Source organism: Phragmites australis, chromosome 1, assembly GCF_958298935.1.
Source record: "Phragmites australis chromosome 1, lpPhrAust1.1, whole genome shotgun sequence".
Lineage (NCBI taxonomy): Eukaryota > Viridiplantae > Streptophyta > Magnoliopsida > Poales > Poaceae > Phragmites > Phragmites australis.
Genome location: NC_084921.1, coordinates 12,974,599 through 12,999,018, shown reverse-complemented (window position 1 = coordinate 12,999,018; position 24,420 = coordinate 12,974,599). Strand labels below are relative to the sequence as shown.

The window sequence follows — 24,420 nt, the reverse complement described above, 5'->3', positions numbered from 1 at the left end:
AAGCAACACCTAAATGAGCTCCACACAAAAAATCAAGGCCGCTCATATGATTGGATCTTGAAAGAGCACAAGCGTCGCTTCACCACATGGTTCAAGAACCAAAACCTTCCGGATGGCGAATCTGTAGATAAAAAAAATGTGAAAATATTGGCATGTGGCCCATCAAGTTTAGTTACGTCATGGCAAGCGTATGACATTAATGGGTACACGTTTTATACCAAAGCAAAAGGCAAGAAGAGGACGACCCAAAACAGCGGTGTTCGAACAGAAGCCTATGACATAACAGGGGAAAAGGTCACCTACTATGGGTTCATAGAACAAATCTGGGAACTCGACTATGGATTGAATCTGCAGATCCCCCTCTTTCGGTGCAAATGGGTCAAACATCCAAATGGCGTGACGGTGGACAACTACGGCTTCACAACTGTCAACCTCATCCTTATAGGGCACAAAGATGACCCGTGGGTACTCGCTGATCACGTCGCACAAGTTTTGTATATAATCGACCCCGCGAATGAAAAGAAGCACGTACTTGTTGCCGGGAAACAAAGAATTGTCAGAGTTGAAAATGTGGAGGATGAGGAAGAATACAATTAGTTCGATGACGTGCAGCCTTTCGGAGATCCAGAAAAGATCAAACTTGTAGAAGCAACCCTAGATAGATCTGTGATGCCCTAAAAGGCCTTGATGGTGTAGGAAAAACAGTTCAAGGCAAATAGTATCGAATTGTATAAAATTAGGATAAATTTTAATTTGTATCGAGGACTTGTATGCATGATATAAGATTATGCTTTAATGTACTTCAAGGGCATGTATGGATTAGTATTATGCTTTAATTTACATTTAGGTCATGTATTAACTAAGATGCTTAATATATAATAGAAGAATATTTGCCAGAAAAAAATTAAAAAAATCATTAGTGCCTTGCACTGATATGTTTCCACAGGCGGTTGCAGAAATCATTTCTGCAGGCGGTTGACGTAAGTAACTGCCTGTGAAAATTATTTCCGCAGGCGGTTGACATAAGCAACCTCCTGTGGAAATCACTTCCTATATAAATTCCCCTTTCGAGGTCCGCCCGGCAAACCCTAGCACTTGACAAAATTTTTGCCCGCCGTCAGGTTGCCCAAAACCGCCACGCGCGCGCTCCTTGCCGTCTCCCCGCCCGTCCTCGACACCATCCTCTGCTCCGGTGATTCCCGCGCAGCTGTCAACCCACGCAGCCATCGCCATCCCCGTTGCCGCAGTCCTCACCCCCAAGCGCGCTGCCGTCCTCGGTTCTTCCTCCCCGCACCGCCGACAACCGTAGAAGAAGAACGGCAGGTAGCCGGTCGCACTTCCCCAGCCGACGCGTCGATTGCCTTGGTGGTAAGGAACCCTAACTTGCTGATGAGTGGTGGGCTAATTGATCTGAGTTAATTGCTACCACAGCATGAGTTAATTGCTACCAATCTGTTTTTGAGCTCGTAAAAGGAAAATTTTGCTTGGATTACCCTGCTAGGAATCATTTCCAGATAAGAATATCTACCGATGCAGTTGTTTAGGCTATAAGAGAACTGCTCTTATCCTGCATCAGATAAGAATATCTACCGATGCAGTTGTTTAGGCTATACATGAAATCCCAGTCTTGCTTGTCATGTGCCTGGAATTGATTTTCTTCCAGATTCAACACGGTGAGTTCCTTTAGTTTTCCGATAGAACTAGGCACGACCCTAGTGAAATTATTAGATGACATTTCCACCTCGAAAAGCTTAGTCGCATTTGTCAATGAACTTGGGATATGCCAATTAAAGTGGTTGTTAGATAAATAAAAAAACTGTAGATTGGGCAATGAACTACCAAGATTGGATGCCAACTCACCATTCAGATAATTGAAGGCAAGACTTAGTTTGACAAGAGAAGATAAATTAAGGATGGCTGGTTGAAACCTTCCTGATAGCTTATCTCCAGCAGGGTCAAAGAATTGTAGCATGGGCAGCATCCCAATTTCACTAGGGATTTCTCCATTAATCTGATTCAAATGGAAACGGAGTAGAGTTAACGTTGTGATGTTAGAAATGGAAGGGGGAATTGTTCCAGTGAGATTATTAATGGAAATTTGCAACTCATTCTGCACTCAAGCTGATCTAGGTCATTTTCTTTTTCGTCTATGCTACTGTCTTCCTGCATCTGAAAACAACGGTGTGATGGTATCAGTTCTGTCTACTTGAAGAGGCGAAAAACCCAAATGCATCGTACTAATGAGTCGTTTGCTACCTTTTGCAAGTCTGTGATCGATATACACTTGCTAGTCCGTACAAGTCAGTTTCACTCTCTTCCGTGCCCTCGAGGATACGAGTGCACAGAACGCGTGCATATCTAGCAACTGGCAGTGGCATGGCAATGGCAGTGTCCACAATGCAATAATGTTAGTATATTTCTTTGTGCGAAGTGTAGCCTGATGACTTTGGTGAATTAATTTTCCAAAGTGTAGTCATGACATATTTATGCATTCAGCGGTGCAAATTAGTTGCTGCCTAGCTGCGTTGACAGGTAATTGCAGCAGTAACCTTGCCGCAATGCAACCCGATGCATCCTAGCTCTTCCATCTGAACTCAATAGTAGAATAGTATTGTTTTGCATAAAGAAGAGGGAAAGGCAAAGGCTAAGCCATTCATATGGCAGATGCTGTCTTTGCTCGATTGAAACCTTTCCTAGTAAAGTTGTATTAGCTGAATGGATGTTATATATGTTTGGCCTCAGTAGTTGAAAAGGCCTTGGTCTCTCCTTGTACCCGAGCTGTTGCAAGGATATGACCTGTTCATACTTCACACTACCAGTGTTCATATATATACTTGTCTAAGGGACGTAAACATGTCGGTGCAACTGCAACCCGAACAGATGCACCTTTAATTAGAAACTGCAGATAATAGTTTATTTGCTTAATTGATCATATGTATCAAATGCATCAATTCTTGTCATCATCTCTTGTAGTACAACATGAAGGTACATGCATTAAGTGATGTACACTCTACACTAATATATTTGCATCAAAAGCCTCTCCTTGATTCCTTTTCTTTCCTCTTAAATAATATTACCCATTGCAATCTGATCTTTGTTGCATCTTGCTTCACAATGGCATATTGGAACGAGAAATTTCATTGATGTACCATTGCATACTTGTTAGTTTTTTCTAGGCAACAATAATCCAGCGGTCGATTAAGTACCATGAGGCAGAAGAGGACAGTAACCTCTAAGAAACCAGAAGCAAGCAGGATGTCGGATGTCGCAATAGAGGCCTCCCCGGCACAGAGGACGCTCGCAATAGAGGCCTCCCCGGCACAGAGGTCGTTTGTAGAAGAGGATGCCCTGGCACAAGATGGGGCGGATGGAAGCAGGAGGTCGGATAGGAGCCCAAGCCCTCACCAGCCGTCCTCCTCCGATAGCAACAAAAGCTCGGGCTCGTATCACAGCCCGAGCCCTGTTCTGTGAGATCGGGAGATCCGACGTCGGGAAAGTGACAACGAGTACGATCCCGCCGAAGAGGTATTTAGTTGAGTCAATGCATTTTATACTTCTTAAATGGAGGAATATCTTCTGTTCATGTCAACTCTCCTTTTTTTTCTCTCTAGAGGGTGAGGGTGCAAAGATCTTCACGTCGATCATCTGCGCCACAACCCACCGCTACCTCTGTTCCCGAAACTTCGGGTCCCTCTGGACCGACGCTGAAATGAAGAAGGGGCGAGCGTAGCAGAAATAAGTTGTCATCCGGCATTTATACAATAACACAGGTCGGTGTTGAAGGGGGGCCTGTTGCACCTTGTGAGGCCTACGCCAAATTCTGCAACAGTTGCGGATTTCTTGTCAAGGAGTACGTCCCAATCACTGTAACTGATTGGCGGTTACTGTCGGATGAGACGAAGGAGTTCCTGTGGGCAACATTGCAGAGAACCATCAATTCCCCTTGGGAACAGAGGAAGCAGCCAAACAGAATGCATTGAAAACTATGGGAAAGAGCTTCTGGGGCTGGAAGAGTAAGCTCAATAAGGAATTCGTGAAGAAGAACCTGGTACCCTTTAATAAATACGAAAAGATTACGCCAGAGCAATGGGAAGAGTTTGTTAGGCAGAAGACCACACTTGATGCCATCAAATTGGGTGAATCGTTCAAGCACCTTGCAAAGAAGAACAAGCACCACCATCACCTGGGCTCGTCTGGGTACGGCCCCAAAATTTCTGAGTGGAGGAGGCAAGAAGAAAAGGCTGCCCGGGCTGGGAAACCCAACCCTTTGGAAAATTGTGACGAGCGAAGCAGGAACTGGGTCTATACTCGGTCACAACGAACCGAGTCTGGGGACTTAGCCTTCAATAGCCCCAAGACCATGGAGGTGACCCAGACCATCCAAGGGCTTGCTAAGGAAGTGTCTCTAGAGCCCGATAGGGAGAATGACCTGCTTACCATGGCCCTGGGGAACAAGGAACACCCAGGTCGCACTCGAGGCATTGGATCAAAAGTGGGCTGGAAGCATGGGTTCCCAGATGCTGCGGGCCAGTACAAGACCTGTAATAGATATAAGAAGACCCTAGAGGAACAGATACAAGAACAGGTTAAGGTCGAATTCATGAAGATGTGGAATGAAAAGGAGAAGGAAAGGGCGACATTAATGCTGATAGAGCAACCAACCAGCCCAGGATTTCGGAGCAGCGTCGGGTCCACACATTTCGATAGCCAGAGATATCCTATGGATAAAATCACAGAGGCTACACCTTGCATTCTTCATGTTCCGGTCGGCAAGGGAGACTTCATTGTCGAGGCTGCCACTGGCCAGGCCATTCCAGGCCGTGTGTTTCACAGTCAAGATATTCCGGCCGGTTACGCCAAGGTACAAGTGGACTCGGTGCAGTCGGTTTTCATGAAGTACAAGCTTGAAATCAGCACACCTGAGGGTATTGAGATTCTCGATGAGGCTGTTGGCAACTTTATTCTGTGGCCCAGACGGGATATCATATTCAGCTGTCAAAAGTCACAATCGCCAGCGTCATGCCTGTCCCAGCGCCCAGCATCTCTGCCTCAGGCACCTCTGCTCTAGAGCCAACCCACTCCGCCTCAGGCACCTCAGCCCCTGCGCCAACCCTCTCCGCCTCAGGCACCATCACCCCAGCGCCCGGTATCTCCGTCTCAGGCAACTTCGCATCGTGCTTCACCGTCTACAACTCCGGCACCTCCGCCTCCAGCGTCTCCGACTTCGGCATCCTCGCCTCCGGCACATCCATCACCTGAGCATCGGAGAGTTCCTAAAACGATTACCCCATATGAGAAGATTGATCTACCTGATCCGATGAAGAGGTGGCTTCTGTCCTCATCAAAACCAAAGGCATCATCTGCTCAGGAATCTCCAGCGAAGGGCGATCTCACGAAAGAGATCGTCAAAGCATTAAGTACCTCACAGATAGATTTCGTGCCTACACTGGATGTTCTTGAGAAATATGAGCATGGCAAGCCATTTCTGCCATCGTTTCAACTCCAAGAAGGTCCGTGGGAGATGAGAAAATTTCACGAATGGTACATGAGGGCATGTCACGCGGGGCTCTCCATAATCACTACTTCTGTCCCCGCTATCGTTTATCTAAGCGGAGACAACTACCTCATGTTGGATTTTAAGGACATGCACGCTTTGTTCCGCCTTGAAAAACTCGACGTCAATCTCATAAGCGTGTGGTGCCTATAAGTGCCTACAATCTACCCCTACGTTCATATATCTACCAATGTATGCTATAGAAGCTAATGACTATTGACTTGTTGTGTAGGATGCAATTTAACGATGCGGAAAAGTTGAAGAGGCCCGTCGGATTCATTAATCTGCAATGAATTCCCAGCCCAACATGGTCATGAACATAAGGACTGATAACCCTAGGATTAAGGGGAAGAGTAAAAAGGATAAAGCACGGGCCATAAAAGAAGTGACCAAAACAAAAAGGCTCGAAATGTCAACCTACATAGGAAGGGCTATGCTAGAAATGCAAGACAAGGACTGCATCTTCGCTCCCTACAACTTTAAGTAAGTGTGATACGTTATGAATCTAACATAAGTATTCAACTTGGTTGATCGACCAAGAATCTAACATAAGTATTCATGTAGCGATCACTATATTTGTATAATGCTGATGCCGAAGTCGAGCAGACTCATGGTCCTTGACTCTGCCGATTTTCAACAAAAATCCTACCAAGATTTCATTGACGTTATACAGAGGTAAAGGAAATCCCCCATACTTAAAATTATTATAAATTATTTATGAATTGATAATTACTTATTGGCATTCGAATAGGTCCTACAAGTGGTACGTAACGAAAGGTGGGATACACGATACGGACAAGCCGGATGCGATGACGGTCCGTACACACTTTCTAGTAATAACACACTTCTAATTCTTGTATCCCACTATTAATGACAAAGAGTCTTATTGAACTAACGAATATGTTGCGTTTTTATTTTTAGTGCCACAAGCAAGGTTTCAATAGCGTTCTTTGTGGATACTATGTTTGCCAATTTCTTAGGGTAAATGGGAGGTACACAACGAACTATGAGGACGTAAGTCATCATTGCACCTGCACATTCTTATTTGGTTATGTTTCCGTTGTCAGTAGTATTTTAACTCTTTTAGTTGTATTTTCAATCCAGGCAAGGATGATCCAATGTGCCAACCAAGCTCTCACCGATAAAGAAATCCAAAACGTCCAACGTGACATGTGCCAGTTTATTATGCACGAAGTCATCCACAAGAACGGCAGATTCTTTGATCACGGAGGCAAATTAGCTAGCCATCCGAGGCTTTGTGTGTGGGAGAGCAACTCTTAGCTATATAGGCTTGTGATGTTGTGAATATTATTGTACTTGTGTTAAATATTAAAATATGTGATGCTATGTGATGCTATTCATATTGTTATTGAAACTGTGTGAAATCTGGATGGAATAAAATATATTCTAATTATTTTTTTTGAAAGAAATACATACCACAGGCGGTTCTCTTACGGAACCGCATGTGAAAATCTTTATATCTAAGGCGGCAGCTAATGTGGACCGCCTGTAGAAATTGATTTCCACAGGCGGTTGACATAAAGAACCGCCTCTGGAAAACTATTTCCACATGCGGTTTATTAAGCCAACCGCCTGTGGAAATAGATTTCCACATGCGGTTGACATAAAGAACCGCCTGTGGAAATTGTCAACCGCCTGTGGAAATGATTTCCACAAGCGGTCACTTTTACGCCTGTTGAAATTGTTAATTTCCACAGGCCTTCGGTCCCAGGCAGGTGCGCTAAACGCCTGTGAAAAGGTGTTTCCACCCGCCTGTACAGTATCGTTCTGTAGTGGTGGTAAATGCATGGCAAACGTTCTACAGCAGGTGTATGATGGTAGATATCATAACCAAATAGTCTCCAAGTCTCCAAAGTGCACCTTGTTCGCATATATATCTACAATTATTCTTTTATCTCATAATTCTATCATTTTCTATGTTACATGGCATATCCTCACCTTTTTTAACATGTTCAAAAATAATCTGAACAGTATCAGACCTTTTGTGAACATATTTGTGCAAATATTTTAGGACTCCACATTTATTACAACATTCTACATTTGTATGGGCTTGGTATTTCTTAATCAGAAATAAATTATATAGTACAACTCATCTACTGTTTTAGGACTCTACTTTTATTACAATATCCTACATTTATATGGATCTGATTTGGGATCAGCAATTTCAGGTATATCATAAAGTAATTCTTCTAATTTCATATGTAAGACAGGTACTATTATATCAAATCTATCATGTGGTTATTGATATTGTTGTATCATTTTTAAAATTTGAAGCTATCTAGGATTACATGCCAATGTTACAAATAAATCAGGTGGTTCGTGAACTCGTCATATAGCTATGCCATCATGATAGTTCTATATCATATATAGCGTCTACAACCAGTTTGACTGGATGGTAATTACTCTGTTCCAACTTCATCACCATTTATATTTATTTTTTCTATAGTATCAACTATACCTGTTAATATTCTACTCGTAGTTTATACTATATCTAGAGATAAATTATATTCTATCTTCATCTTCACATGAATGAACAACAACTACTATTTGTTTTGATAATCGACCATAACATAGATATGGATTTGGTTGGCCTTTTCTGTAGCGTACTTGATAGTTAAAGAAACCATGTATAGCAACTATGTTTCGTTTATGGGTTTAGAGTCATTATTATCATAATAATAAATCCCTAGTTGATAGCCCCTTTCTCCATAAGGGAATAATAGAGGGTATTGCAAAGCCATAAATGTTTGATGTAGTATGGAGATTTCTCTTAAACCAGGATATCGAGTAATTACTATAATATCTCTCTTATAATTTTATAATGACAGATCACCTACTATTAACAATGCTAATCATCGTTATTAGGCAACACATATTGTACTAGATCGTTTTTATATGCTCCTATGATACCATTGGATTCTTATATCTGTACCATTATATTCTTTGAGAGTAAATCTTGTGCAAACCTAATTTTCTTAACCAATGGATTATATATGTCTAGCATTTGCAAAAGTCCATTTACAATCTTTATAATCTAAATCCCCTTGGGTTCTCAGCTTGTGGTTGAGCCACGTTAGCCCTACCGGTTCCAGTCGTCGGATCCGAGCAGGTGCGAATCTGCAGCGTTCGTTTGAGATAGCAGATGTAGTGCTGACGTCGAATTTCTACATGCGAGACCGCGTGGGGTCGAGCGGGCTCCCGACCATTCGTCGCTCTAGACCACGGCTCCCGCAACATCCACTATACGTCTGAGCCAGTGGTATCTGTGCCGGCATATCAAGCTGGGGAGTGCCACTGCATGCATCAATTGTACTCCACAAGCCATTTCCGACGCACCGTCACCTCCACCATTGCATCCGCTGCCCCCGCCACCGTTGCCGTGGAGGACGCATGACACGCAGATGCATGACAGATCCAGGCCAGATGCACGGTACGGGCGGACGCCTGATGTCGGCGTTCATGGCCAGGCCGATGCGGGCGATGGTATGCTTTGTCCCCATGCCCGTATGAACGCTAGCTCCAGCGCGGAGGCAATGCACGGGGCTGGGAGATGGGCACCAGCGGCGAGTAGAAGGAAGGTTAAATCGCTCTTGTGGTCGGGACAACACCTTCTTCCTTTCGGCGTCGATTTACGTGACTCGGCTTGTGCTTCGGTTGGAATTTTCAATGATAAGGAATTGCCGGCCTTCTGTTGCTCTTCCAATATTTTCTGCAAGTATCTTGCATGCTCCTCTATCCGTAGCTATAATTGCCTTTGCACCTGGTAGTTAGTAAAGTTCAAATTATCAGTGCTGGAAATCGAGTGAGCTATATGTCTACTAAATATTTTATGTCTTACATGACAATGGACAGATATACAGGCACCTGCAGTGTACTCGATTTCCGGTTATTAATTCAGTTATTACAGGTCAATGGTCATGTTCTCTAGCCATGGTAGATGATTAGTTCTTCTATGCAGTCACTGATGTATAAATAAGTTGTGTGTTCAAGCATAGTGATGACTAATCTAGAACTGACAGCATACTTTAGGCTCTATAAATTTGGAATAATTTACTTACAAATTAAGTATTTTTTGAACCAGAAATTAAGCATGTGATTGAACATTATAATACACGTGAGACATGATAACACAGCTGATACCCACCTCTAATTGTTCATGAAGTTGTTTCTGCACCTCCGGGTTGATTTTAATGGGTTCAACTCATGTCTCTAATAATTATGAGATGATAATATGTCAGTGATTATTTGTACGGCATACATATTAGGCAAAGAGGGTAAAAAATAATGAAAGTAAGCTTAGATGCAGTATTAATAAGAAATGAATTAACAAACAGTGGATGTTGGATTGGAAACAACTTAGTTGTATGAAGATAAATGATAACGCAATACAGAGATGTACTATTTGGTAAAAGTGGATCTGTGTTTAGGGATCTGTATTATTGTTTTCATTACAGTACGCCATAGTCTTTCAGCTTATACTGGGTCAATGTTTCATGTCGCTTAAGTTTGGTCACATGTATTTCTGAATTGGTGCTGTTTATGCCTTTATGGTACCAAGTTCAGCCATTGCTCTGAGAAGGAAAATATGCATGCTCCTAGAGGTTGATAACTCTGGACCACAGGTATAAAAGAATACAACATATATGCTTTTAGGAGTGCAATCTGATGAAGTTCATGCTAAGTTATTACTCAAATAGAAGACAGTGTATGTGCTTTGCCATTTCTTAGTTATTCAAGAAAATAAGTTATGGCTCAGTACTTACTTTTCTTTATATGAAAGTCAAGTTATTATGTACTTACCTTATCATGTGAATAAATTGAATGCCGAGTGTGCTGGAGTACTATAATGATCATAAACTCAACAGATAACGATGTATTATTGTTCAAGATCAGCATGCTAGCTACGTTGCCCAGGTCAGTACGATCAACGTGTTTGGAAGGATACTTTCCAGCTATTATTTGTTACTGCAAGAACTTCTATAGAATCATCAACTTCTTTTAGCTAGAGATTTTTTACAACATTGACACGCTAACCTACGTTCCTGCAACACTGCATTGGTTGACTATACTGATGAAATAACCCCTCTCGAGCTATTTGCAGTTACCATGTCGTTAAACTAGGTGATCAATTTCAAAGTTCTCAGTTATCATTGGCTCGAAGCCATATCAGTTCTCTTGCCTAATTATTCTTTGTACAGTTAGTACCAGCACTCCAGCGGTACACCTGTCTTCAAAATTAGATTAGAATTACAAAAGGTGTTCACACACAAAAATGTATATCTACATTCTTGATAGACTTTGATATACTTGAATTGGAGTAATAATTATACACTAAATTGAAACCAAACTTGTATGCCATCGAAATGTGCTTTGAGTTGGGGGTGCCAATAGAGAAAGTTCAGATATTACAGCCGATCCAGTTCAATTACAGGTTCATCAAAATCTCCGTAGTTCATGTATCAGCCGCGTTGGACATATCATATTCGCCTTCCCATACTTTAAAAGTCCCTAAGATCAGCTCTTTCTCGCTAACTGAGCCTCTGCTGAACAAATTTCAAGCATGTTCAGGCGTGGATGTGCTCGCTTTTCAAAATATGCAAAATCTTGCACCTTTGTGTTCACCCTGCTTTTGGATGCCTGCAAACTGATCTTCCTGTCGTTGAGTATCATTCAGCATACTGGGTCCTAATTTCTTGATGCTGCTTCAATCTTGCCCCACAAGGGTGATCTCAAATCTAACAACCATAATGATAATTTCAACTATCATATCTATGCCACATTGGCACTAATAGAATTGCAATGGCTTATCGCATGATCCTATTCATGTTTTAAAAAGCATTTTTACTGACCTTAATTTTGTCATTAGCCTACAGAATTGTTGATTTATTTGCTGCTATTGATTTGGCTTGATGCAGCCATAGCCACTACTACAGAACTAGGCTTATATGGCTGATTCGTAGGCCGCACGGGAAGAACCAACCATTGTGGCTTATAAACCAGCAGTGATAAGGGGAATCACTGTCGGTCGATAGCTTGAGACGGTAGTGATGCCAGCCGCTTCATCACTGTCAACTTAAGCCATCGACCGGCAGTGATAGCTAGACATCACTGTCAGCTGGTGGGATGAGCTGGTAGTAATGAGTATGGTATAAAACAGTGGCCCTCCTCCAAGCTCGAGCAGAGCACCGTCCTTGGCGACCTTCGTCACCCTCATGGACGCATCACCGCTTCTGAGCCTTCTCTGTCCAATTTCATTGCTTGGTGAGCTTTACAGTGCCATACACAATCTTTTGTGCATGCTACTTTGATCGTAGCCCATCGTCAGCCTAGTGCTCCGCTGGTCGCCACCGCAAGCTCGCCCACATCGCCGATGAACTCCGGGCCATGAGCCGTCTTTGCCCGAGCTGAACACACGGTGAGCTTCACTGCGGTCTAGGGAACCTCGCCGCTCCCTTCCCTTCCCCTCTCTCCCTCTGTAGCACGCCACCACCATCGGCCTCACTCTGTCGCTTGCCACGGTCACCGCCGGTCGTGCTTGCCGCCGTACATGCCGCGCTGACCCCTCAAACGAGTTTTCCATAGTGCGCTGAGTATTTTGGTACCCCTCGTCCAAGCTCTGCCGCCGGCAACCGGTCAAAGTCAGAAAATCCATAAAATGCTGAAAGGAATATTAGTTGTATTGATAAATCGGCTAAAATAATCTATAATTTGTAGAAAAATATCTAGAGCTCAGAAAAATATGAAACCAAGTTTGTTAGTTTTGTTTTGTCATGATCTATATGATAAAAATACATTCATGCATGAAATGTCCACTGAAATACCTCTATTTCATTAAATATGTTATAACTTGTTAATCCATAATTAAACCTTGAAATATCCAAAATTGGTCAATCCAACTTTTTAATATTATTTTGTCATGCTCTCTATAGGAAAAATATATTTCAAGCATGAAATGCTTCTTTAGCACTAATTCTTTGTTAGTCTTAATTAAGCTTTTTAAACTTGATTAATTTCTATAGAAATTAATAAATTCATAAAGTGTGAAACTAATTTTTTTAGTCCTCTCTATGTATACCTTACACAATAAAAATACCTTTTGACATGCTGAGTACTTTCCTCATGTGAGTTTGTTTGAACTACCTCATATAATTTTAGATTTAAAAGCAGCAAGCATGTAATTTGGTTAATTAAGTGGGCAAATGAACTCCAATTTATGTGATTCCTCCTCTACTACATTCATAACCTCATGCACTACATCTCTACCAAATTTCATGTCATTTGGATCACATCTCATGATATTTCATTCATTCTCATTTCGATGCACTTTATCGCTCTTTAGATAACGACGTCGCGGAGTGTCATGAGGTTGATCCCTATGGTGAATGTGTTGTTTAATTTTGATAAGTTATCACTATATGTATATTGAATATAAAGGTTGAATAATAAAGAAAATTTCTAGGGATGGCACCAACAAAAACTCGTCGGACCCGGCTAACAAGGAGGAGCGCCACGTGGTTCTTCAAGCAAAAATAAAGATTGTTGGAGTGTAGAATATTATTGACGAAGAAGACTACAATCAATTCAATGCGCTACCTCTTTTCGGAGAGGACGTCGACCTAGGTCCCATGAAAGACACCGACGAACCTCCATATGTACGCCGTTATCATAATGAGGGGTGAATCATTAAGACAAAGTAGCTAAATTGTATTAATTACTATGTATGAATTTGTTTTAGATGCAATTATACCTCAGCTATGTTATGGAAGCTTCAATTTGTAGTTTATGGTGGAAGATGTCTTTATTATTGAGTATATTGATTTTTTAATAAATTTTATTAATTACTACGTATGAAAATTGAACCATGAAATTTAGGTATATACAAAACTTAATTTTGGTATATAGCAAGTTCAAATTTAAATAAATATGTATTATGATTTTAGGTCAATAGAATGTTAATAAACATAGATAGTACAAACTCATTTGAAAACACTTGAGTAACGCAGTGGTTTAATTACTCGATCTTACTTGGGCCAGGTCATGGGTTTGAGTCTCGGTGGGCGCATGTGCGTAGCTAAAATAATTTTTTTAGTAGTGAAAGTCATTTCACTGTCGGCGGACTTGTTAGGCTCGTAGTGAAATATGTTTCACTGCTGGTTGTCCTATTAAGCTGGCAATGAAGATCCCCTTTCACTGTCGATCTTTATCTTGAGACGGCAGTGAAAGTCCTCCCCTATAAAAATGCTCGACGTCTGTGCCCTCTGACACTTAGAAAAATTTTCCCCTTCATAACATGTGCCCTCCACCGAATCGCCTCCCGACGCCGAGGAGCTTGCGCTAGCATGCCCTACGCCATCGTCCACCACCGTCATCGCTGAGGACCAGCATCTCGACGCCGAGGAGCTCGTTGCCTCCTCCCCGACACCGAGGAGCCTGTTCTACCGTGCACTGCACCCTTGTCCACCACCGCCATCGTCAAGGACCACCACCCTGACGTCGAGGAGCCTGCCGCCTCCACCCCGACGAGCACCCTGGCGCTGAGGAGGCCGCGCTGCCATGCCCTGCGCTCTCGTCCACTATCACCGTCGCCGTGGACAACCACCCCAGTCAACGTAAGCCTCCGGGCTCCCCCTCTTTCTCCTTCTTCCCTCCGATTCCTAGAGTTTTAACGCAAGTTCATACTGATTCATGACCAGCTACTTGTGTGTTCAAATGATAAGAACATATGCTTGTGTGCTGGTCCTTTTATGTGTTAAAATGATAAAAACAGATGATGTTTGTGGTCTTTTTGTGTGTTCAAATGATAAGAAGAGATGCTGCTTGTAGTCATTTTGTGTTCAAATGATAAGAATAGATGCTTGTGTACTGGTCCTTTTGTGTGTTAAAATGATAAGAACAGATGATGTTTGTGGTCCTTTTGTGTGTTCAAATGATAAGAGCAGATGCTGCGTATAGTCCTTTTGTATTCAAATGATAAGAATAGATATGTTGCCTCGGTCCTTTTGTATGTTCAAATGATAAGAAAAGATGTTGCTTGTGGTCCTTTTGTGTGTTCAAATGATAAGAACAGATATGCTGCCTCAGTCCTTTTGTGTGTTCAAATGATAAGAACAGATGCTGCCTCGGTCCTTTTCTGTGTTCAAATGATGCTTGTGAGCATTTCCCCTCTTCTTTTCTAGACAGTACTGGTACATATTCCCTTTGCTCAATGATGAAATGATACACTGAGATTGGGTAATTTACTAAGTACAATAGTTTAGACCTGTGATTCTCTAGTTGTCTGATATTTGTTGTAACCCCTAGTGAGACTTGTTGATGGTTCTTACTGGTTTGTACTTGTATACCAAGACATATTTCTTATGTTGTCTCTGCAGTGGGCTGCCTATTATAATTTGATCCCTGGATGGTGTGCTACTGTAAGTTCAGAGATTGATTAGCATATCAGATTTTGGATAAGGAAGTTGATTCATCCTTTTTGTTTTGTTATTATTTGTTTGAATCATGTTGTTCAGTCTCCAATTCTGTCTTGGCAGGAAATTGCTTGTACTTTTTAGAATATATGCTCTCTGATTTAGTACAGCAGCACTGTTCATGATGATATTGTGTGATTTTTGAGAATTCTGTTTAGGTTATAATAACTAGATGACAACTTAGTAAATTGTCTAGTTGTTGATGTACTCAATAGAACAATTAGGGGGCAGGACCTTGATTGTCCTGGGGCCAATTGTTATTCATTTCCTGATAGCACTTTTATGCACTTACTGTCCAGCTCTTGCTATACACTGAGGTTGTATTTCTTTTTTACTCATGTTATGTGTTGTATTAAAAATTACACTATTTTTATACTTATTTTTCTTTTTGCAAATGATGAAATTGGAGACCATACATATGAATACAAAGCTTGACTGGGATGGTTATTACATAATTCTAAACAGGAAGCGGTTGTAGCATACAACAATTAAGACATTTAGGCCGAGCAAGAAGCAGCGTCCCGTAAGCATGCCTAGGAGGATGAGGATGAGAGGCTGGCCTGTCAGTGTGTTGTGGATGAGCACGAGAGGGTGGTCCGTCAGTGCGCTGCGGAAGAGGCCAAAGGCTCAAACTGTAGTGGCATTCAGTCATCCGACTTTGACCTCTTTGACACGCCGGAGAGCCTGGAGCATAAGCGATCAAGTGTGCCTGGGTCCTCTGCTCCACCACCATCGGCTCTCTGGCATCCCCAGACGTACACACGCCATCAACCGTCTGTGCAGAGATGCGTTCCTCATCGTGGGAGAGGTAGAGGGATACTAGACTAGCTCAACTTGACCGACTTTTTTTTGTGGGGTGACTTGTGAGAACTATTATGTATATATGTGTGTTTGTCCTTGCCCAACACCTTCATTGTATGATATGAATTGTTATGTATTAATGAAGGTGTCTTTATTATTGATTTACATTAAATATATGTCTCATTGTAGGCATGTATTGAGAGGGAGAGAGACGGAGAGATCAAGGAGAGAGGGAGAACAGAGAGGACAAAGAGAGGGAGGAGAGGGGAGGGAGGCTAAAGAGGCAAAACACTGTCAGCTGAAACCACCAGCCGACAGTGATTCCTAGGCATCACTGTCGGCTAGAGCATTCAGCCAATAGTGAAAACATTTTCACTGTCGGTCTTCCACGCCGGCAGTGATAGTTTGCGACTATCACTGTCTGTTACCTACTGCTGGCTCCAAAACCTGTAGTGAAGGGGATTTTGGAGTCGACAATGATAGGAGGTTCGGAAGTAGTGAGCTTAATTACAATTTCTTTAATACATCATTTGTACACAGATTTGCCACCTTATTCACTTTTTTATTCATGGTGCAGGTAAACAGTCGTTATGATGCATGGCTCAGTGGTTCTCTTACTCCTGTTGTCATTTCCTTTTCTATCTGGACGTCCTTGAAATCAGTAAGTTGCTGCTTAGCAAACAGTAGTTCAAGTTTTCTCGAGTCAAAAAGATAACCTGATTAGACTAGCCAAAGAACACAAGTAACTAATAGAGAACTCAATAATCAATACTCAAATGGAAGCTGACTGGCACTAATACAGATTCATTTCTCTTATCGGACGCACATGAAACAATGTTTTGGGAAACAACAAAACACGAGCTAGCTATGCTTCTGAACTAGGGGCATCCATGGTGGGAGATATCATAATTTACCACTCAACTCGAGTACCATTCTCAAATGTGCAATTTGTTTTTTTTTTTGTTGCTACTGTGACCTCAAGTTTCTTTAAAATTGTGACTACTTTCAGAATAGGATAATGGAGTTTCAATTACTAAAAAATGGTTCTACACTTTCAAATGAAATTGATGGTGAATCTGATATACTCTGATTCGGTATCAGAAAAATTCACATTCCTTTCTACACTGTTGTACAATAGTTTAATTGTCATCTTTATACTAAGTATTAATGTTGTAAGAATATTGAACAAGCCTTTCTGCTTTTCAGGCATTGTGCAATGCGTAAAAGGTGCAGGATCCTAAAGCATGAAACACTGATACCCGGCCTCAACTCCTTCGTAATATTTTCGAGGTCCTTTTGGGTATTGACTATTAACATACCCCTTATAGAATTTCTATATTTTGGATATCCTATCTTTGCGGACCAAGTGATCTCTTTAAATGTTGTATAACCTGAGGTTTTATCACATTAAGAGCTGCCTCCTTACTGAAAATTAGTTCTGAGATCGACTGACACTGAAGGTATATTATAAATTTTGCGAATAATAAATGATGCAACTAAATGTGTTTATTACTTCAAAACTTAAGTATGTCCCTCAAATTCACTATTTTGAAGGAGCTCTATCACAACGTTGCTTTTGTGCCATAGCTCAGGCTCTTTTCAGATGACTCTAATGAACAATATTTGAACTAAGATCCTCATTATTGGACATATTATCCTTGTGAATTGTCAACTGTAATATACTGCTATATTCTTAACAACCATAATGTAGTGTACTCGTAGGTATTCATGCAAAGATAGCAGATTCTGAGCTCTAAGGTTATAGTTCCCAATATTGGATATAGTAAAAAATACCGCTTTCATCTGCTCTAGATTTGTGAAAGTGGAACACTGAGATTACTTATTTTTTTTGGGCTTTTGCATTTGGAAGTATCTCTTACACATGTAGATATGTAAAGTTATGCAGGGAATCCTACTATTATAAAACTCACATAAATGTAATAACATCGAGTCACTTATTTTGTGGATCAATAGGCTAAATTGCAACAAGATAAAGCCCAACATATCAATATACTCTCGTATACTGATGCAGAGGGCCAGCAGGTGCGGCAAAGACACACCATATTTCCAGTTTCAAGATCTATATCTCCATCATCAGGTTCTTCATGTTGTAGAGCTCGAATTATTTTTTGAATTTCATTTTCAGTATCATAGATATATAGTTCAGCAAAACCTTAGGTATATTATTAGGCTTAGGTAATAGAGCTCCTATGCGAAGGTGTATCTGACAGTTAATACAAAATACATAGGGTCCATCACCTTGTTTATTGGCTTGTCTATATTAGCACCCGTAGATGTAAAGGCAAATAAGCTATAATATTGTCTTATGTTTCACAAAAAATGTTTGGATTGGCTATCACCATTGAAATCAATTAATCTTGCAAGAAATTCTGGAAGGTCTCTAAATGGAGGGATACAAAAAAAATTCACCTTTACAGCATAGATTAAATACAATATTTGTTTGTTTGTAAGTTGATTCACGTGTGACTCTTTCCTGAGATAGTGTTGATGATCAGTAAAATCGATAATGTAAATCTTTTTTAATGTAGGGATACCTGGTCATCAAATATGCATATCAAAAAGAAAGACACGAGATTTTATATAGGTTCTGGCTTCTCTTATGATAATAGTCCTACATCCTATTTCATCTTGATTAATCTTAGGAAAGGATAATTACAGTAGAGATGTGTCTAGATCTAATCCTAATGATCTTGGCAAATTCTATCATGTTCTAAATCCTGAAGCACTTGTTGGATGAATCTAATTATGGGAGAATAACTTTGTTATGAATTTTAATGGATTGTTTTTGCTCCTATTCGATTAGGCTTGCTCTGTATTCCTTGTTTTGGCTTCTTGCTTGGAATATGATTGTCTCGCCTCCGATCAGCTTTCTCCCAGATGCCTCTAGATGTACCCCTCCCATCCTCATATAGTTGGGTTAAGGAGATATACCGTACTCAGTTTCGAGTGTAATCTTTCCAGATTGTATAACTTCTAAATATCTGGAAGACTCCTTCCTAATCCTAGGATGGTTTCTGTGTAGAAAACGATGAATTGCTTGGAATATCGGCACGTGTCTTATTCACCTCATGGCAGTAGTGAAACCTATCATATTGGGTTATGGACATGTGTATGGTGGATACCTATTCTAAAAAATATTGTATTTCTATTAAATATATAATTATTAATTTGTTATTTTTCGTCATATAGCTGAGGCCAACTGGATTCTATTTAGTCCAGAATCTGGTCATACTAGTACTCACCTAGTCAGGAATAGTCCTTGATGAGAGTTGTTCTTCTCAGTTGGGAATTATCTTTGATTGAATGGAGCCATTTCTACTCTAGTATTTACTGCAGCCGAATAGAGTTCCACTCGTAGAGGGTTATCTAATTGGGAATACTTCCAACCGCAGAAGCCCAAATAATTAAGTTCACTTTCTGTCTGACAAGCACTCACCTTGTTCTGTTTGATGAAACTTTTGTGCACCCTGTAAAATTCCAAATAATATAATAATACTATTCTGAATATTGTTTTTCTCCCGAGCAGTTTAGTTGGTATTTTTTGCAGTTTCTAGAAGAATTTATACTACTTCCCATTTGAAGCAGGACCAAGCATTTGCAATGCCATAACCTTAACCCATTAGTCTATATGGGAGAAAAGAAAATCTTATAGTAAATACTGATCATTTGCGGCCACCATTTTCACAACTCCTGATGATGTGATTTTTTTGCTTCGTCAAAGGGGTCCTGCTGATGTGATCCTTCGAGTTCATCAAAGTGGTCATGCTGATGGGGTTCCTTGACCTCGTAATCCTATTGATGTCCTGTGGTTTTGGTATGTCACACAGCTCCAAAATTTGGACTTCACGCTTCTTTTTTGCTAAATGTGTGAAAATGGTACGTGCGATTAGGGTTTAATAAACATCATTGCCACAAGCAATAACAAGAACAATTGAACACTCACCGTTTTCAGCTTCCTGATAAGCTTCATGTAGCTTGCGCTTCGTCGTCTCCAGTCCCATATTAGCTAACTGGATCTTCCTCTTCCCTATCCCAACATTGGGCCCTGCCAATGATTGTGCTGGCATCCCCGTTTTCTAGAGCCAAGCATAGAGTGAATTATTAAAGATTTCTAGATAATTAAGCACCATAAGAGCCAGGATATATCTCAGTAGCATGAGGTATAAACATACAATGACATGGCTAGACGTCGGCTCTCCCGCAGCAGCAATATGAGGATTTCTTGTGTCTGAAATTGTCCCTTGAGTCTGTCTTGGTTTCATGTCCTCACAGGGTTTCTTCTGTGAAATTTCTTCAGAGAGTCTCCTTGGTGAACGTTCAGAACTCCTCGAATCATTAAATTTGATCACTATGCGAGGGTTTCGTGATCCTTGTTCTTGTTGTTTTCTCACTGCCCCAGTGTTTGAAGGCCCCACACCATTATATTTGATGTTGCTCCCCGAGCCTCCATCTTTATCAGTTATCTTGTTGGTCACTGAATATATGGAGTATCAATGTCAAGAAAATACATTTTTTTTGGTAAAAGTCAAAAAATACTTTGTAAAGATAACTTTTTCTTTGTAAAGATAACTTTAATAGCAAGGTTCCAAATTGTTATACTCACTTATTCTATCATCATCATCATCCTCCATTCCACCAAGGAACTTCAGGCCGTACGTGAAGATCAAAGAAATAAGTAAATCAATTCTTTAGATTATTATTAATCAAGGGCAAGTCCATTCATGGAGCAGAAATAAGAAAGGTATATATTTTAGCACCTCAGAAACATGTTGAATAGCAGTAGCAGGGCTCACAAAAAATGCACCTACGTCCATAGCTGGAATAGCAAGCCCTCCTTCATCTTCAACAGCCGATGGATTCGACTTGTCCAGCGATTTATCTACATATTACATTACCTCACTTAGCTAAGCTGAATCATGATGCACAAAATGATCACTTACGTAAAACATACAAGAACTGTACTCACTCATTGTAGCCTTCGTAGCAGCAATCCATTCATCAGCCACAACTTTCCAGCCCCTGCAGAACAAGAGCGAAGTAGCTGTAGGTGTTAGCGGTCTTTTACTGAATTGGGAAACGCCTCCCATGTTATCATTCACAGCTTCGTAGACAGTACTGGCTGAAGCAGTATATATATGACCTATACAAGAAATATTATATTTTCCAAAAGAAGTTTATCAAGTAATAGTTTCGCCGACCGACTTCCACAATGATCATGTTAGCTACCTATTTAATATATCTTTATGTGCCATTCCAGATCTATCATCTATTGACGTTAAGCCTTTTTTTTGGAGGGGGGGGGGGGGGGTGGGGTTCACTACCACGAACTGGTCATCTATGCCGGGTCATCAGTGCCTGTTAGATTTAAACCGGCACTGATGCGATTATCACTGTCGGTTCGTAAGAAAACCAGTATCAGTGTCAGTTTTAAAAAAACAATCGGCACTAATAAGATACTATCAGTACCGGTTTTTAATTCCAACCGGCACTGATAATGGGATCAGACCAAAATTTTAATTGAATCGGCTTCCAGCTCAACTCGCGTCCATCACAGACTTACGGCTCGACCTTACCTCTTCCCCGCACAGCATCGATCCCCTCTCTCTTCAAACCCTCAACTCCTCTCTCTCTCTCTCTCCCTCGGTCTTCATACCCTCACCGGCAACTCCTCACGGCATCTCTTCCCCGCCGCCATCCTCCTCTCTCTCTCTCTCTCAGTCTCCTGCCTCCACCAGCCTCTCTCCTCTCTCTCTCAGTCTCATGCCTCATCCGGCCTCTCTCCTCTCTCTCTTGGTCTCCACCAGCGAGGAAGGCGACGACGATCTCGTGGCCGCCGGATCTGGCGACGGCGAGCTTGTGGCCTCCGGATTTGGCGGCAGTGGCTTCGAGGGGCTCTGTTGGATCTGGCGATGGTGGCTTTGAGGGACTCCACCGGGGCCGGTCGAGCTGGAGGGGCTTCATGCGGGCCTAGCTGAGGCGCGGCGGTCCTGTGGTTGATGCTGGTGGGGAGCACCGAACGGAACTGGAGTGCGCCGAAGGGAGGCTACGATGAGTCACGCCGTGCCGCCATGCAAGGGCTGAAGGGCTTCTGAGCCGCGCATGTGCTGTGTTGCAGCAGCAGCCTTCGAGCTGCCGCGTTTATGCTGTGTTGTGGCGGCGGCTTTCGAGCCACCGCGTTTGCAGGTGTGCCTGGCGGCAGCGGCGATAGGAGCGGCGGCAACAGTAGCATCCGAGCCAGCTCGATTCTGAGCCGGCTCGGATACCGCTCCCGCCGCCGCCGCCAATTTTCTTTTTTTTTATTTTCTGGAAATAGCAATTTTGTCGGGTGCACAATCAACACTGAAACTACTCGAGTATCAGTACCGAGTAAAGAGTTCTGCCAGTTTTTCAACCGGCACTGATGTGCCCTTTTGCAGTAGTGGTTGATTGAACAAAGCAACCCTGATTTGATGCTTAATGCAAGTGCAATATCTTACTTGACGATAGCGCGCACAAGCTTCCTGATTTTATGTGAGTTGTGCTTGCTCAATGCAGTAACTGCACCGCCAATATCAGTATTCTGCAAGAGCCAAAAATCACCACCAAAGATCAAAACCAAATATAATTATAAAGAATATCTCACGCGTCTAGAACACACTGTATAAAGTCTAAGGCAGCTTCATCTCCCTACGTACCTTGAGTTTGTCAACAGTGAGCTGCATTAGCTGCAGCCTCTTCAGCGACTCGAACAAGATGTCGGCTGACTGCCGCAATAGCAGAAAAACGCGGACAGATCAATGTCAAGAACACAGACAATAAAGCAAAGGTTAAATGGATGGTTGTTTGGATTCGGACCTTCTCGTGGTGGTTCAGGAGGATCGCCTTGATTCGGAGCACCTCGTTGGTCTCCCGGATCTCGTCGTCCATCTGATCCACAAGCGTATGGAGCCACTCCATCCCCATCTCCCGGTAGGCGTTGGCATTGTCGCCATAGCCATGGACGTGCTGGTTGCTTACTGCAGCTAGGTGCAGGTGCTGGTCAGGGATCTCCTCTTCCTCGTCGTCGTCCTCAGGCTCCACCTGAGGTGCGCCCTTGCAGCTTGTCATTTTCCTCCTCTTCTCTGACACGTGCGACGCCCCGCCGGGCCCCTCGCCGGCGTCCCTCCCCGGGGCCGGGATTGCCGACGCCCTGTAGATCTGCTCCACGATGCCGTCACGGTGTCGTCGGAACTCCAGCGGCGAGTCGGTCGCGGCGACGAGGATGGCGTGTCCTATCACTTCGAATATGTCGAGGCCCCCGAAGAACTCCCGCCACGGCTCCAGCCCCGTGTTGTCCATGCCGATCGCCAGCGAAGAATTCCCTGCTGCCATGACGCGATTCCGTCGACCCTGCCGGCTGCATCCGATTCTATACTATCAATATTCAAGAGCCGGATGACGATTCTATGGACTTGAACCAAGAGACGAGATCTAGAGATCAGCGAGCAAGAAAAAACTTTACCGTGTCTTGCAAACAAGATTCAAGAACTAGATGACGCGACGCGATCCTATATGCAACCAGATTCAGGAGAGAGAGAACAGCGAGCAAGAACTCTCCTGTTTCTTGCAATATAATCACGAGTGACGACCGCTCTGGTCGCAACTAATCGCTTGCTAAAACCAAGACTACCCCCTGCCTCTCTCCCTCTCTCTCTCTCTATTGATCTCTGCCTCTCCCCACACACATACACCTAGATAGACGCACACGTACAGCTCTCTTTGTTACTCACTTCTGGTTCCTGCCTTCCTTTCTTGGACTGACCGCGTTGCGCTCGCCTCAAAATTCAAACTCCAAACATAAAAGGAAGGAAACAGGGGACGACGAGGGCGAGGAATAAGGAAGGATATGATACTGCGGCGGATAGCTACACTGCTCCGGAGAAAAGCTTCGCACCTGACGGCGACCAAACAGCAAGCGACCAGCGACGACTCACCCGGCCATGCATGTTATTATTGTTGACAGCTTTACGAGTAAATGCCGCTTTTAATATATGCCTATTTTGGCTTCTGCTGTTTGGGATGCTGATGGTTTGGAGTAGACCTGCAACGGTCGCCCAGTCCGGCTACCACCGGGCCAACAAAGTCGGGCCGGGCTTGGGTTGGGTTGGGCTACTCGAGCATTTTGACATGTAAATTAAATAAAATTTACTTTTTCAGGCAAACCTCCGGGTCTAAAATGACTGCACAAGGCTGGTCCAAAATAGCCACTGGAACAACGGGCCCCGAGCCAGGTTCAGGTTTACGTCGGCTTGGGCTTCATTTTTTCCTTTGCTCTAGTTTGGAGATGGCCTTAGATCATTCGTATTCTGGCCCTACCATTCTCTCTATTGGTGACCAACTGTCCAAGTCACATTGCTACTTCATGGTTAGGTCCCAATTCTTTTTTATGAATTTATCAGCCGTATTTTATCTATTATTTTAAGAGTTTATTCATTGTATTATCTTTTCATGTTTAATTAATTGTCATCATTACTACAGAAAATATCATACTGTCAGTTCAAAAACTACATTACTGTTGTTTTTTAATCGATAGTGATT

General features: G+C 42.4%; 1 protein-coding gene across 1 annotated transcript; it reads right to left on the bottom strand.

Annotated features, from left to right (window-relative positions):
• Window positions 1-13,940: 13,940 nt before the first annotated feature.
• LOC133931238 (probable mediator of RNA polymerase II transcription subunit 26b) lies at window positions 13,941-23,214 on the bottom strand. The gene is made up of 8 exons (XM_062378081.1): window positions 22,699-23,214; window positions 22,539-22,607; window positions 22,341-22,423; window positions 20,831-20,883; window positions 20,622-20,743; window positions 19,808-19,940; window positions 19,301-19,331; window positions 13,941-14,229 (listed from the first exon to the last, which is right to left on the bottom strand). Exons 1-8 carry the CDS (start codon window positions 23,212-23,214, stop codon window positions 13,941-13,943), a joined length of 1,296 nt encoding a protein of 431 aa, XP_062234065.1.
• Between the last annotated feature and the right edge of the window lie 1,206 nt (window positions 23,215-24,420).

What these genes read in the sequence shown, in the direction of transcription:
- LOC133931238 (XM_062378081.1), bottom strand. Translation starts at nt 23,214, where the DNA reads ATGGCAGCAGGGAATTCTTCGCTGGCGATCGGCATGGACAACACGGGG. An exon ending in TGCTACGAAGGCTACAATGA is followed by an intron (nt 20,744 to 20,830) that starts GTGAGTACAGTT and finishes TGTAATATGTAG; the next exon opens with ATAAATCGCTGGACAAGTCG. An exon ending in CTATTCAACATGTTTCTGAG is followed by an intron (nt 19,941 to 20,621) that starts GTGCTAAAATAT and finishes GCTTGGCTCTAG; the next exon opens with AAAACGGGGATGCCAGCACA.